This window comes from Electrophorus electricus, chromosome 7 (assembly GCF_013358815.1).
Source record: "Electrophorus electricus isolate fEleEle1 chromosome 7, fEleEle1.pri, whole genome shotgun sequence".
Taxonomy (NCBI): domain Eukaryota; kingdom Metazoa; phylum Chordata; class Actinopteri; order Gymnotiformes; family Gymnotidae; genus Electrophorus; species Electrophorus electricus.
The window spans coordinates 5,411,351-5,426,315 of NC_049541.1; the positions used below are offsets into that span (position 1 = coordinate 5,411,351).

The 14,965-nt window shown below is 45.5% G+C and overlaps 1 protein-coding gene across 1 annotated transcript in view; it reads right to left on the reverse strand.

The window, feature by feature from the left end:
- Nucleotides 1-2,544, reverse strand: part of pde1cb (phosphodiesterase 1C, calmodulin-dependent b) — a 32,510-nt gene extending 29,966 nt beyond the window's left edge. Inside the window, exon 1 of the mRNA XM_035527798.1 lies at nucleotides 2,127-2,544. Coding sequence (XP_035383691.1) covers nucleotides 2,127-2,227 — 101 coding nt within the window. The 5' untranslated portion in view covers nucleotides 2,228-2,544. The remainder of the gene's footprint in view (nucleotides 1-2,126) is intronic.
- Between the last annotated feature and the right edge of the window lie 12,421 nt (nucleotides 2,545-14,965).

The window sequence follows — 14,965 nt, forward strand, 5'->3', positions numbered from 1 at the left end:
CAGGCAGTTACAACCCTCATCGGCGCAGAGCACACGATCACATTTACCAGGGTCTGCAAAACACTTCACCCCTCACAGCCCACAGCCACGCTCACATTCTCAAACCACATCACTGCAGCTTAGCGTTAAGCTAACAAACAAAAACAAACGTTAACTGCAATGCATCGCGTATGTACCAGCTGTTTGTCCACTGCTGTATGTAGTGTGTTTCCATCTGATGGGGATAATGCGTCTGAAACATTCTCTAGTTTTCTAATCGTTTGGTTTTGTGACTGAAATGAGCGTGATTGAAAGGGCTCCCCTCTTAAAGCCTGCTAAGGCAGGGCTGTCTTAGGCTCCCTTTGTAATTCATTAGCACACTCTTGACAGCACATTACTGTACCGCTTGATCGAGCGGAGCCGTTGCTGATGCCACTAAACAGCGCTCTAAATAGGGTTCCCTAAAGACTCTTAACAACGCAGGGACAGCCCAGCAATTAGTCAGTGCGCGAAGGAAAACCTGGATGCCTCATTCACCCGTCATCTCCATCACACCTGCTATGATCAGCCCCCCTTCCCCCATTAGCTATGTCTGAAAAAAATAGATGCGCTCTCTTCTCTCTCTCTCTCGCCTCTTTCTCTAGTTAAATATCCAAGCCAAGCTGTTGCGAGCTCTTTGTATCTGCTCTTAGACCCCATTAATATGCAGCGTACACGCGGCAGCAGCAGCAAAGTGTTTTGCCTCTGCAGGGACACACACGTGCGCGCGCACGTGGCGAACAGCTGCCGGTCACCTGTGCGCGCGAGCACGGGAGGCTTTTTGTGAGATTAAACGCCAGCGTTATCCGCCTCACACAGAGAAGCGTTGCTATGCTGATTTCGTCCACATGCAACTGCCGAAGCACAACCAGATATGTTGCTCTGCTTACGACGGCCTAATAAGGCCGCGGCCCAGAGACACAACGACACAGAGCCGCACAACAGAATGACTGCTTATTTATTTATTTCCTGGGTTTTTTTTTCCCCTCGGCCAAGCAAAATTGTGAGTTTAAGCATTCTTTAAATGTGAGCAGATTTCTGCTAAGAGTCACAGCTGCTTCCTGATGAAATGTTCTCGCGAATGCTAGTGCCTTTGACGTAGGTTAATTTAAAGCTAAAACCGCTTATAACGATCTCAGTTACATGAGATAAAAGGCATGACGATAAAGCTGGCAACAGGAAACTCAACCATTAACTAGATACATATGAAAGCCCACGTAAGTGGAACAGATAACCTTTAATCTCCCACAACACACACAGAGTGTTTCGTCAGCAACACAGAGCAGAGAGAAAGACAGAAATGAGAAAGGGGGTGTGTCCTGTCAGACACATTTCGAGTACGCCATGTCACCAGTGCTGATAAAAATCTTTGACCCTCAGCAGAAAATGTGAGGTTGCTACGGGCCAAGTAAGAAGATTCACTTTACTAAAATATATGGTTTAGGACTGATCTGAGAAAACAGCACCTCTCTCTCTCTCTCTCTCTCTCTCTCTCTCTCTCACACACACACACACACACACACACACACACACACACACACACACACACACACACACACACTGGTCTTTTCATCTTCAAATACACACACAGAGGAAAGTACATTTCATTCATTGAAACCTGGCTCTGTAAGAGGCTGTTCTAAAGGAGATCCCCCCCCCAACCCTACCCTGCCAGCTGCTGCTTCCCAAACCACTAACAGCTGGAGGTGGAGATGCGTGGGACGCACAGTGCCCCTCCGCTCCTCTGTGCATCAGAGTGAGCGCTCTCACTTCCATGTGCATGGAGCAGAGCATATACAGCAACCTGCTGCTTACGCTTGAGCCGAACGGAATAAAATGCTTTTGTCATGAGCATCAATGAATGGAGCTCTTCTGTGTACCTCAACAATTCAGAACACCCTGCGAGGACTTAGAGATAAGATTTCTCTAAAGCTGTAAAACAATGCACACAATAGTGAAAATCCTAGGTCTCTTGCTCTAGGTATGATAGCATTAACACCCTGCTTCTTTTTCTCTGTGTGAGAGTCACACACACACACACACACACACACACACACACACACACACACACACATGCAGTGAGACCTGTTGAAAAGAAGGCTACTCACAGTCCTCGGAGCCGCAGCCAGATTTTCTCAATCTGGTCGGGTTGGAGGTACTTCAGTGAGGTGCTCTCAAACTCCTCGATCTCTTTCGTGGGTGACTCCATGACTGAGGGACGGAGGCTGGCGTTCTTTTCCCAGGCACGAGAGCGTGCGAGCGAGCAGGAGGGAGTCCACTCTTCAGGACGCTGCCGCTGGCATCCCGCTCCGCCCCGACCTCTTCTTCTTCCTGCTGCTTGTCCGCTCTGTCAGCGGGTCGCGTGGTCTGAGCCTCACTTCCAAAGTTGCAGTGGAAGGGGTGAAGGGGAGGTGGATGTTAGCATGCACGCGCTCGACACGCACCTCTAGAATGAGGCGCACGGACTGGGCACACTCAGAGAGCAGGAAGTCTGGAACAGAGCCATGTGTGCTCTTTCTCTTTCACTCTCTCTCTCTGTCTCTCTCCTTTTCTACTGTTTTCTCTCCTTCAGCGCTCTCTCTCTCTTTCTCTGCCTGTCCCTCCCTCTCTGCACTCTCTCTCTCCCCCTCTACTCGCTCTCTCTCTCTCTCTCTCTCTTTCTCAGAGCGCAGTCCAGATTAATGTAGTCTACTCATCCGGCTGTGAGGGAGCGGGGCAGAGGGGGAAGCCAGCATGAGCCGTAGGGAGACGGGGTGGATAGATTCAGGGTGGAGCGGTGGGCAGGGTGGAGGGATGTCCGCGGGGGTGGTCGGGTGTGGGCCGATCGATGATGACAAAGTGTGCCCACTTTATAAAGCAGAGATGGGTGGGGGGGTAGTGGGTGGAGGAGCAGGAGAGAGAGGGACAGAGAGGTGCAGAAACACAGACGTGTTTTTCAGAAAGGCAGAACAGGCACCGGGGTGAAGGAGGGGCCGTGCCCGAGCCGGTCTTTTGGACAAGTGCAGATCCCAGGATGGTCCCAGCACTGCACGCACTCTCTCGTTCACGCCTTTTGCCAGAGTTCAGCGCACCTGTTCAGCGAGGTGATGTTTTCCTGCCGGTTATGTCACCGAAGAAGACTGAACATGCTGCACACCAGCGTTCGCACCTGTTAGCGATGCCATCACCGGTAAGAGCACTTAGCTGTGGGTATGGCATGGGTTCACACTGGAAGCCAGTAGGCTGAGCCCGCAGTGGCTACACACTTTACCGGGACGTCAAAACACAGTATCCGTTATTTGACCACAGTGTAGAAATTTCAGTCAATACACACACAAAAAAATCTTTATGCAGTGAGACATTGTAAAGGCAGTGGGCTCAGTTTGTCGTGACCTCACCGCCACTTCCTGTCTGTGAGGAAACACCTGCACAGTGCACGATTTTGATTGACACACCGTTCCCACTTTTTTCTTCTTCCTTTCTGTTTTATCTGTCCCTCCTGAATGGGAGTCACCTGAACGAGGGCAAGCAGGGAAGAGCAGCGAGTTGAAGGAGAAGGACGATACCTGACTGGCTGGAACGGCCGAATTCTCACCAAAACAAGCCTTTCTTTTCCAAAACCAAAATAGTGGGGGGGGGGGGATTAGTTTAGTGAGGAGGGGGGGTTGTGTGACTTTTCAGCTGCAGTATCCAGTATTTTCCATAAGCTGAGGATTTCCGAAAAGGAAATGCTCCCCCGCATCAACATTAGTGTCCAAAACGTTACAGCACAGTGAGCCAGGTAACCACGGTGAGGCACGCCATGAATGATCGATTAGCTCAATGTTCAGAGCCGGCAATGCAGCAGCTCCTCGGAACCACTATGACATCTCGTTCTTTTAGGCTGTGACAAAAAGTCCAATCAAGGGAACACATGACTCTAGGTTTGTTTGATCCTGTCAACAGAATGCAGGTGATACCACTGCCTTTACCAGACAGCAAACACACTACTCCACATCTACGTGCTTCTGTTAAAACCAGATAGCTCGCTGTGCACAGCGCTTGCTAGGAAGTTGCTCCTTCCCTTTGGAAAGGTATTCATGCCTCATCTGAAGTGCTGTGCTCTTTCGCCCACCGCCGAAAAGGTTGCATGAAATTTTTTGGACTCATTTTAACCTCCATGATGGAAGCTGGAGGATTCTCTTTAAGAATTAAGCTTGGCCCAAGGTCACGGATGTCTGATAAAAACCCCAAATGTGTTTTAAACTTCAATATCTGTGTCTTATATGGTGTGTTCCCCATTATTGCCTGTGTGCTGCATATTATATCTGCATTGCAATCTTTTTGGTAACTTGATTTGTAATCAAGCCAGTTCAAACCCTATCAGTGCCAAGTTGCCGCTGTTGGGCCCCGAGCAAGGCCCTTCAATTGCTCAAGTTGTATTCAGTTATAATTCTAAGTCGCTTTGGATAAAAGCATCAGGTAGAATAGATGAGATGAAAAATAGTTTTCCATTTAAAACTTCCAGGAGTTTTTCCATAACCAGAGTAGATACTTATGAATCCACTATGAGAATTCTAAACAAAAAAATGTACCTAAAAAAATCTATTTAAAATTTAATTTAAAATGTGATCGAACCCTCTAGAGCACTTGGGAAACCAAATCAAGATACAAGCCAGTCTGTCTGTCATTCTTTCTTTCTTTTTCAATCCTTTTTTTGGTTTTTCGGTTACTTATTCTGTTTGTTTTTTTCCATCTTTGACAACTGCTTCTCTCTCTCTCTCTCACATCACCTCTGCTTCGTTCTGTGCACAAAGAACCTGAAGCACGATTGAGGTCCAATGTTCTTTCAATTACATGATGCAGGTTACAGAGGAGAATGCAGTCCAGTGTCTCTTGTTCTGGCCACCCGAGGCTGCAACCTCACTCTGCTCTCTGCAGCGTAAGTGGCCAGACGCCTGACTGAAGATATCCTGGCACATGGCACTGTTAGCGACGATATGTGCACATCGCACAAACTTCCATCGAACCCCAGACAAAGGTGCCATGCTGCATGTGTGAACATCCTCCCACACACACATACCCACACCTAACACACACAGACACAGCAGACAATTTCACAGCAGGACTTATCTTGTAAATGCTTACTAATAATTGTTACTTTAGTTTCTTAAAGCCAGGTTTTCAATCTAAAAGCAAAAAATGCGAACTTCTGTAACCTTAACCCTAACCCTAACCCTAATCGTCCTTGACAATGCAAGGTAAACGACAAATGTTTCACTCCCTATAGCACTGCCAATGATACAAACTTGAGTCAGCCTGCTTTACTCGGCCTGAAGAGGACAGTTTTTCATAACAACGTCTCAAACAGTCACTATTAAGATGTGATACAATGTGATACAGTCTAGGTTTCTTTTGACTTGCCAGCTTATGTTATAATGTAACCACCTAACAATGACATGTTCCATATGATCTATATAAAAACCTTGATTGTATACTTTTATCTGCTTTGGTTCAGACAAGATTGGCGGCGCAGATACCTCAAACAACAAACCCTTTTCCTATTATTGCTCCCCCCAAAATAGAAATTCCCATCCTTTGATCTGTTATATTTGGAGATGTTTTTGGCCAGCTGTGGCCCTCTTTAGGGTGAAGGGGGCCCAATAGACATCACAGCCTACAAAGGTAAGGCTTTCCAAATATCACACACCTTACTGAGGCAACCACGTTGACAAAGCAAAGGTCTCACAGGGGGACGTTCGAGTCACTGAAACGGTTACCTCAGAAATGAGAAAACTGTTCACTCTAAGTAGTCTGTGTGAGTCTAGAAACTTCTGGAAGTTTGGGGGGGGGGGGGCCAGGTGATGTTGCAAGTAATGTCAGGAGGCTCTGCTGAAAGAAGAAGCAGATGAGAGCTAATCAGCCTGAAGAAAATAATCATTTGTACTTGTAGGGTGTATTGAATGTGTCCTTTTTGTTAAAATGTCAGCATTAGAAGTAACTGAGAAGCTTCTTCAAACTTTTGCAAGTGCTTTGGTACACACACAGAAATGTGTGCATACACACACACCATCCAATATGAGTCACATGGATGCAGTATTTTAAAAAATGTTTTGCTCTTTCTGTGATTAAAATATTTGAAAATCATCAGAAGGGGAGTGAAATTAAACATTCATCCACAATTCTGCATATTTTTTGTCTTCTCTTCCTTTATTAGCCTATTGAAATTCCAAATATCCAAATGAACCAGGGCAGGAACCACCAGCCATTTTCCTCATTTGACATTGAGGACAGAATGAGTGACTCATTGAGCAAATCTGGCACCATGCAAATCATGAAACTTCTTTGTGAAGAATATGACAAACTGAATTAATTTTACAGTTATTAATGTTTCAAACCATGTTGTTAGTACAGTAGCGTAAGGCATCACCTTTTCTGAGCAGACGGCAATCAAAGAACACCCCACATGTTAACAACAGACGAAAAGTAACCATCCAGAAGCATCGAGCAATAATGTCAGGTGCTTGGCTCTTAGTGTCAGCATTCACCATTAGCACTTCGGTTCACGCCATTAGGATTTGCGTACATACCACACCTGTGACTTTTACTGGTGAAAATAGCAATGGGCAGAGCTCTGCGTGGGAAAGTGGAGCTTAAAGAAACACATCCAGTGTGCTAAAAAATGCAAGAGCTGATTTACATTTACCCACTGCCTGAAATTGAATCTGCTCATTGGAACAATGTTTCACTTTGAGAGGCATGTAGCTCATTTGACCATCAATCACAGGATATTATTTCCAATTCCATCTGGGATATCCTTGTCGCCCCGGGCTTGATCAGTATTAAATAGGAATTCCAAGAGCAGGAACGCAGGAAAGAGGCCCATACACAGGCAGAGCGTGCCAGTAAGTCACAAAAGGTCAAAGGTCACATGTTCATCTGATAGCGCACATTCCAGGCTGGTGGATTCTGATTTACATTAGGGCCAGAAAGTCAGTTCCGTAATGTTCCACATCCTTCTCAGGGGTTGATAAAATGAGACCACTGGAGAACCCTCATAGGCAGCATTGACACACAACATTGGCCCACACCCACAGTGCCTACTGGCTACTGGCTTCTGCTTTTAGGACACAAATTATAAAACAAATTATTTCAGATCAAACCAGGTTTGACAAAGTGTTTGAGTATGAACTGCTCTGACTGAGCACACGTATCGACCAGAGGGCGTGATGAATGATTCCGGGTCACACTTTATGGTGGCCTCAGCGTACAGTCGTCATTTGGGGTAGATTTATGAGCGTGTGCTGATTACGTTGTGCCCTGTGACGATACCCACTCTCACTGCGGAGCGATTTGAGTGTAAGGAGCCAATTTGATTAGAAAGGTCAAAGAGGGGTTATGTCTCCCAGTGAGACTTTGCTATCTCCAATGGACAGAAGAAAATAACCCAAAGCACAGCACTGCATGTCAAACTGATAGCACTCATCTGTCTAACCCTGCTATTCTTTCTTTCATCCTTTCATCATTCCATAGAGAATCCATTCATTTAAATGAGTAATTTAGTTTACTGCTCAATGAATTGTCCATACATCATTCACAAAGTGACATGGAAATATTCCGTTGATGACCCAAACACATGACTGCATGGTGATTGGCTCATAATGCCCTTAACTGATAGTGAGAGGTGGGGCAATGAGAGCAAGGAGAGGTCCTTGGGATGCTGGGATTGCAGCTTCCTAGCCAAGAAGGCTGGCTGGAAAATTGTCTTCTTAGTTTGGTTTGCCACATCATTCTAAGAACGACATTAATATATTATAATTGTAATATGTGTTGATTAAGCATATATAGAGTTCTCTCACCATGGAGATTATAACTGTACACCTGCTGGTTCTTGCCCTGATGTGATTCAATCTTCTTGCAGAATATAAAAGTTTCAAACATCTTTCAAGGTTACCTCTAAACATCTAAAAAAGTGATTAACAGTATGGGTCATGTTTAACTACTGATTAATTAATACATAGTCACTAATGAGTCACCTCAACAATAGGTTAATGGCAGGCAAGGTCCGCAGGCCAAGAAAAAGCTCACCTTTCAAAAGATCATCCTTACACACACTCACACACACCCACACCTAAATGTGTGGAGCATACAGCCCAACTCCCTTGACCTCAAAGATGGTCAATAGAGCAACCGATCAGTTTGGCTATGTGTAGACTAATCGAGTGGATCGTTGTAACCTTGCATGCAGATTACCCTTCTAATATTACTGTCGGGCAGTTCAGTTCACTGAACTGAGTGGTTTAAGTGACTTTTTGCCATCTGTTTTGAGGGGGTTTGAGGGGGCTGAGGGCACGTTCACCCCCCACCCCCCACCCGGTTCAGCTCACCAGTAGCTTTGTAAGGAGCTGTGGAGCTCTGTGGAGGTCAGAGGTCGAGGATGAGCTCTCCAATCTAAACATACATACCTGGTATGATGCAGTTAACGTAAATGGTGTTAAATGGTTAAAAAATGGTGCCTCAAAAAAGGAAAGCAAAGTTGTTCGAATACGTATCAGGCACTCTAAATCCACATTTCAGACATCACTTTAAACAGCTATTGATTGGTGGTTTGAATTTTAATAAATTACTGGAATTTTAATAAATTACAAAAATGAGCACAAAAAGATTCGTGTTATGAGCTTTTGTTTGTTCTTTGATGAATTGCCATAGTGCACCCATAAGAACTACCTTTTCCAAACGCCCTTAGATGATCTCATTAGGAGTGGAATGAAGTAGCATGGAAAGAGCCAGCCTTTAAATATGACCTCATCAGCGTAGAGCTTAAGTAGATGAAAGGGGTCAGTGCCAACAATGCTACCCTGCCAAAATATGCCCCCCTCTATAGAAGATGCCTTATTCTTCCACACTGCAGTGTGTTTAGGTAGGGCAGATTCTCCGGAGGGAATATATGCCTTGTGCATTTCCTGGACCAGGCTAAGGACAATCCTGGTGCCGATCCAATGCTGCGAGTAAGACTGGGCAATAACTCTGCTCAGTTTAGTTCAGTTTGGATGTTAGTAAAGTTTCCACAAAGCAAATGACTGAAGGGATTTGGGGGAAGCACAGTCTACAGTTTGCCTGACCACAGCAACAACAGAAATACAGTCAATTCTATTTCATTAAATGCATTAGTGGAATCATTGGATGTAGCATTTGTATATTTTTGGGTGTCTTTTAACACTCAAGCACTCACATGGTATAAGGTACAGCAACCTTGCCTCTGGAGTACATATGCAGTCAAGCTGAAAATAATCTGCATGTTTATCTTATAGTCACACTGGTTACGAATTCAGATACAACCAGGACCTAGCGTGGCTAAGATGTCAAATCTTTACATCTGCGTGTTTATTTATGCATTCATTCATCATCCACAGAACACAACCAATCCCATGTTGGACAGATGTAGCAGACATCACCCACTCGGGCACTTTCTACAACCCCAGAACTCCATCTGTATGGAAGCTGCCCCAACGCTGTACTGGCCAAGGGTGGTGTAGGGCCAGAGATGATGGGTGGCCCTGAATGGGCCTCATTCAAAATGCAGGGTTCACCTTCACCTTCTGTGAGTACCACACAGATCCCTGGAGTTGTGTGAAGTTCCCTCCTGCTTCAAACACTCCACTATCATCCCAGTCCCCAAGAAACCCTCAATGGATGCTGCTTTTTGACATCTGAAGAAAGTCCCAGGACACCTGTTGGACCCCCTGCAGTTTGCCTACCAGGCAAACAGGTCAGTGGATTATGCAGTCAGCATAGGGATTCACTATAATCTGCAGCATCTCGACTGCCCGGGGACATATGCATGGATCCTGTTTGTGAACTTTAGCTCAGCGTTCAACACCACTGTTCCAGAAATCCTCTCCTCCAAATTCTCCCAGTTCACTGTATGCCCAGCCATCTGTCAGTGGATCACCAGGAAACTGCAGGTGAAGCTGGGGGAAGTCCCATGCAGCATACAGACAGCCAGCCCTGGCGCTCCCCAGGGACGTGTTGTCTCCCTACTACCATAGTCTCTCTACATCAACGAGGGCACTTCAACGGACTGTTTTAAACTCCCAAGGCTCGCAGTTGACACTAAGGTCATCGGACTCATCCAAGACGGTGATGAGTCTGCCTACCAATGAGCAGTTTTGGTGCTGTGGTGTCGTCAGACCGTAGGTGACGGTGGACTTTAGGAGACACCCTTCAGCACTGCTCCCACTCACAATATCCAATAGCCCCATGTCAACCATGGAGTCCTTCAAGTTTCTGGAAACTACCATTTCCCAAAACCTGAAGTGGGAGACCAACATCAACTCCATCCTCCATCCCTGCAGAGAACAGTAAGAACAGCAGAAAAGATGGTCAGTGCTGTCTGATAGCTCCTGATTTCTCTGATAGCCATAACACGTGGCTCACAACTGCAGTAATGCATTGAATAATGCTCTTTCAGAACTTCACTCCCATACGTAGTCACTACAATGTTAGCACTAACACATACTGGCACTTTATGTATATTGCTGTCCTATACATGATATGTATATTGTGTGTTGTATCTATATTGCCTGTATTGATAGAGAGTTAACTACAGCTGGAACCAAATTCCTTGTGTGTGTGTCGGTATACTTGGCCAGTAAACCCGATTCTGATTATTTTGTTACGCTTACACTTTTGTTGTTCATGTATGTGTGTGTGTGTGTGTGTGTGTGTGTGTGTGTGTGTGTGTGTGTGTGTGTTTAGAAGGAAAACTGATGTTATTTCCAGAACCTCTAGTGCTTGTAAATAATAAGAAACACTTCCAGTTCAGTTGTAACTGGGGAGAGTGGCTTAGGAGGCAGCTGAGAACATGGACTGCCTGAGAATGAGACAAAGCATTAATCAAGCAAACAGCTCATTCCAATGCATGTCCACCAGTTAAGCAAAGAACAAATCAACAACTTAAAACAGATCTGTGTGTGTTTGCTTGTGTTTCAAAATGCAATGATCGTAACGGCGTCCAAAAATAATATACCACCTCAGTAGGAGAGCCTAACAGTAATAAGTTCGAACTGTTCAATGCATGCACGTAGCGAGAAGACCCAGCGACTCTCTAGCTCGTCTTTTTATCAGCACAGTGTGAAGCACAAACACACCATAACCGCTCGCTAACGGTAGGTACCGTGCACCTCATTATCGCGGTTCCGCTGATACCCTCACACCGCCGTGGTCACACTATGACACACCCCAACCGAGCAGGCAGGCCACACCGTCAATAATAGAAAGCCGGGCGAGGTCTAATGAATTTTTCATGTGGAACTAATCAAATGCCACTTACTCTCATGGGGAAATGCGTGACGCGGTATCATTATCTTCACAAAGATTCGCACATTAAGGTAGAACACGTGTCTCCTGTGGCTGTGTTTCCCGATAGGAAAAAGGAACTCGAAGAGTTTGGACAGTTGTCGACAGTTTCGGCGAGTTGCTCCCTGATCTGACGTCTGCATCTGAAATTCTGTTGTCTTACAGTGAGACGGTATTTACTAAGTATGCGCATGGAGACAGCGGGGTACGCGTGTGTATCTTTTGAACAGTATTTGTGCCTGTGATTTTTCTTCTCAGTGAAAAACGCCAACCCCTTCAGTTACAAGCTCTCCTTGTAAAGACGTGAGCAAAGACTTACGTGGGTCCATGTGTGTGCTTGTATGGGCCTGTAGTCAATGTACAGCCTTATTCACATTTCACCTAGCACATTGACAAGCTTGTTTGTGTATTGTGTATAAATCTCACCATTGACTTGTTTCTGCCAGTATCTGAGCACTAAAATACTTTGATACTCTTACTAGCTAAAATAAACTGCATGCTCCTTAGTGTCTTTGACTCTGTCACTCATTCTGAGATCCGTGGCCCAGAGCCCCGAGGAGAAAATGTACTAAGATTGCATTACACTGACCCATACGAACATTGCAGGGCTCTGTTTTAAACATCCACAGAATTCAGGCCATTCAGGCCTTCTGTTCATTAATCCTGACACGTACCGTCCAGGATGTTAACAATCAATACATGTAATTATGACAATGGGTAGAGTTAGACTGGGTTGTGCCTGCTGGAATTGTTGATTTGCTGATGATAGAAGCATTCATTAAAACATTGGCCCTTCAACTGTGATGCTTTTAAACAACAATTTGTCAAAGGCTTTTGAGCAATGATCTGCCAAATACTCGGTAAGAATATTCCTGATAAATATGAGTCGGCAGTCTTGCAGTAGGAGGGGTACTGTAATAGGAGGAGTCTTGCAATGGGGGGGGGGGGGGTACTGCAGTAGGAGGAGTCTTGCAATGGGGGGGGTACTGCAGTAGGAGGAGTCTTGCAGTAGGAGGGGTACTGCAGTAGGAGGAGTCTTGCAATGGGGGGTACTGCAGTAGGAGGAGTCTTGCAGTAGGAGGGGTACTGCAGTAGGAGGAGTCTTGCAGTAGGAGGGGTACTGTAGTAGGAGTCATACAGGAGGAGTCATTGAAGCCAACTCACCCAACAAAAGCTTTCAAATACCAACTTTTTCAGTTAGGCCACAAATGCAAATTATCTGTGTGTGTGTGTGTGTGTGTGTGTGTGTGTGTGTGTGTGTGTGTGTGTGTGTGTGTGTGTGAGAGAGAGAGAGAGAGAGAGAGAGAGAGAGAGAGAGAGTATGTCTTCCCTGTGGATAAACAGCACAATGCTTTGGCCTGTCCTTCTCTCTGACACTGTACACCTCTAGTCAAGCAGAAAATTGCTTTCTCTCTCTCTCTGTTTTCTCTTGTCAGGAAGCCAAGGCTCTGGCACAGCAGACCTGGGGTAGTGGAGTCAAAGGGCACAAGCTCCTACAAACCGAATTTTTGGCAGCACAGAGCTGGGATGAAGACTCGGTAACCCTCCACAGGCGCATACAGTTAGTTATGAAAGATCATTTTAAAAAGAGACTTCTGAGTTACTGTTTCACACCAACTGTCCATCAATGACCAGCGATTTGACGAAAAGGGTAATTAAAGGATCTGTCAAATGTCGTTTTCCCTTCTGAGGTTTGGCTGCCCTGTGGCATTTGCTGTCTGTGGAGATGTGGATTTTCACTAATCACTCTATGTCCTCTACACTAGAGACCCACTGTGTCCCACCCCAGGGCCACCGAGAGGGAATCCACAGTCTCCCAGGGTCCTCGTGGGAAGCTGTCTAAACACTGATGGCTTTCTCTCTCTCTCTCTCTCTCTCTCTCTCTCTCTCTCTCTCTCTCTCTCTCTCTCTCTCTCTCTCTCTCTCTCTCTCTCCTGTATGTATGTTATTCTGTTACTCTAAACAGCACACCATGGTAGCAGTGGCATTTGGTCCAATCAATCAGTATGTTCTAAAGTGAGTACAGTTTTGTGCAGGGAATTGGAAGCCTGCTTGTTCAGTATGCAACAAATGACATCCATGGTTGCTCAACAAACCAAACTAAATCAAATGACCCTGTGCAAACCCTGTTTGTGTGTGTGTGTGTGTGTGTGTGTGTGTGTGTGTGTGTGTGTGTGTGTGTGCGTATCTGTATATTTAAAATATGTTTATACACAGGCCCATGAAGAATGTTAGTATCATGCATCAATGAATGAGGATAAAATTAGTGTTTTAGACTGACAATTGTTGGCCAAAAGTGAGAGAGAAGCAGTGTGACAAAGGACGACACACACACACACACACACACACACACACAGAGAGAGAGAGAGAGAGAGAGAGAGAGAGACAGACAGACAGACAGATCCTAGTAATAGGTCTGAACCTGATGGCGGTTTTCTGTGTGATGTCCGGTCCGTCCAAGGGGGGAAACTCCTCCGCCAGTATCTCCGTCAGGCTGCGGGAGTCGTCAGGGATGCTATCCTGACTCCTCGACTTCTCCTCACTTCTCAGCCCAGCTGTGATGGCATTCCACAAGGCATTCTGGGACTTTGACCCTTTGAACAGAGATGGCAGATCTGAGAACTACACAAAACCCTTTCACCTGAGAGTCTTTCTCATAAAACAATAAAGATGCTTATAGAATGCTCTAAAATATCTGGTAAGATAATTAAGTTCAAAGTTAAGATTTTAAAATCTAAAAATGACCCAGTGGTTAACTTTAAATTGCTGCAGTAAATTTATTAAACTCTCGACCATTTTTTTTTCTTCGAAAAGCCTAGAAAACGTAGAAAATTGTGTAGTTGTGGAATTTTGTAAACTTTAAATGGTTCAGAGAAATATCCACAGAAGAATTTTTTTGTTTTGTTTTTTATGAAAATGTAACTTTAAGGCCCTCCTGCCATGCCTGAAGAAACTTGTGCGTCAAATCATCGATAGCACTGCACTGCTGTCATCTAGTGGACAAAGCTTGTCTCATGGCATATGCATTTTTACAGTTCCTGCTCATCTACTCTATTTGAAGATGTATAGTGCTTGAGATATTTAATTATATTAACTACGTAGATTCTACTTAGAATCTGCTGTAAGTTATACTTTGAACTTAAGAAGCTCATTGGTACCTTTCCTCCAGAAGCTCTATTGACCTTACACTATCACCGCACCGTAACAGGGTAACTTTGGCAAGAGAGCCTTATGTCAGCACAGCCGCCAACTGGCTGGAGAGATCTCATTCAGCTGGCCGTGCAATTTGCAGCTACCCAAAGCCACAGGTTTGTTTTGCCTTTGTTAGTAATGTTGGTGGTGGCGTTTTTTTTTGGGGGGGGGGGGTTTCCCCCACAATCTCCAGGGAAAATACTTACGTGCAAACGTCGCCGTTGGCCTGCTGTTGTTTTCTCCATCTTCATTAGCCACTGGAAGGAGAGACAAGTGGGGGAGGGGGGCAGAGAAAGGAAGATGAGAAATAGAGGGGCTGTGGCTGTGTGTGGGGGGGGTGTGTGTGGGGTGTGGGTGTGGGTGTGTGTGGGGGGGGTGTGGGGTGTGTGTGTGTGGGGGGTGTGGGGTGTGTGTGTGTGTGTGGGGTGTGTGTGTGTGG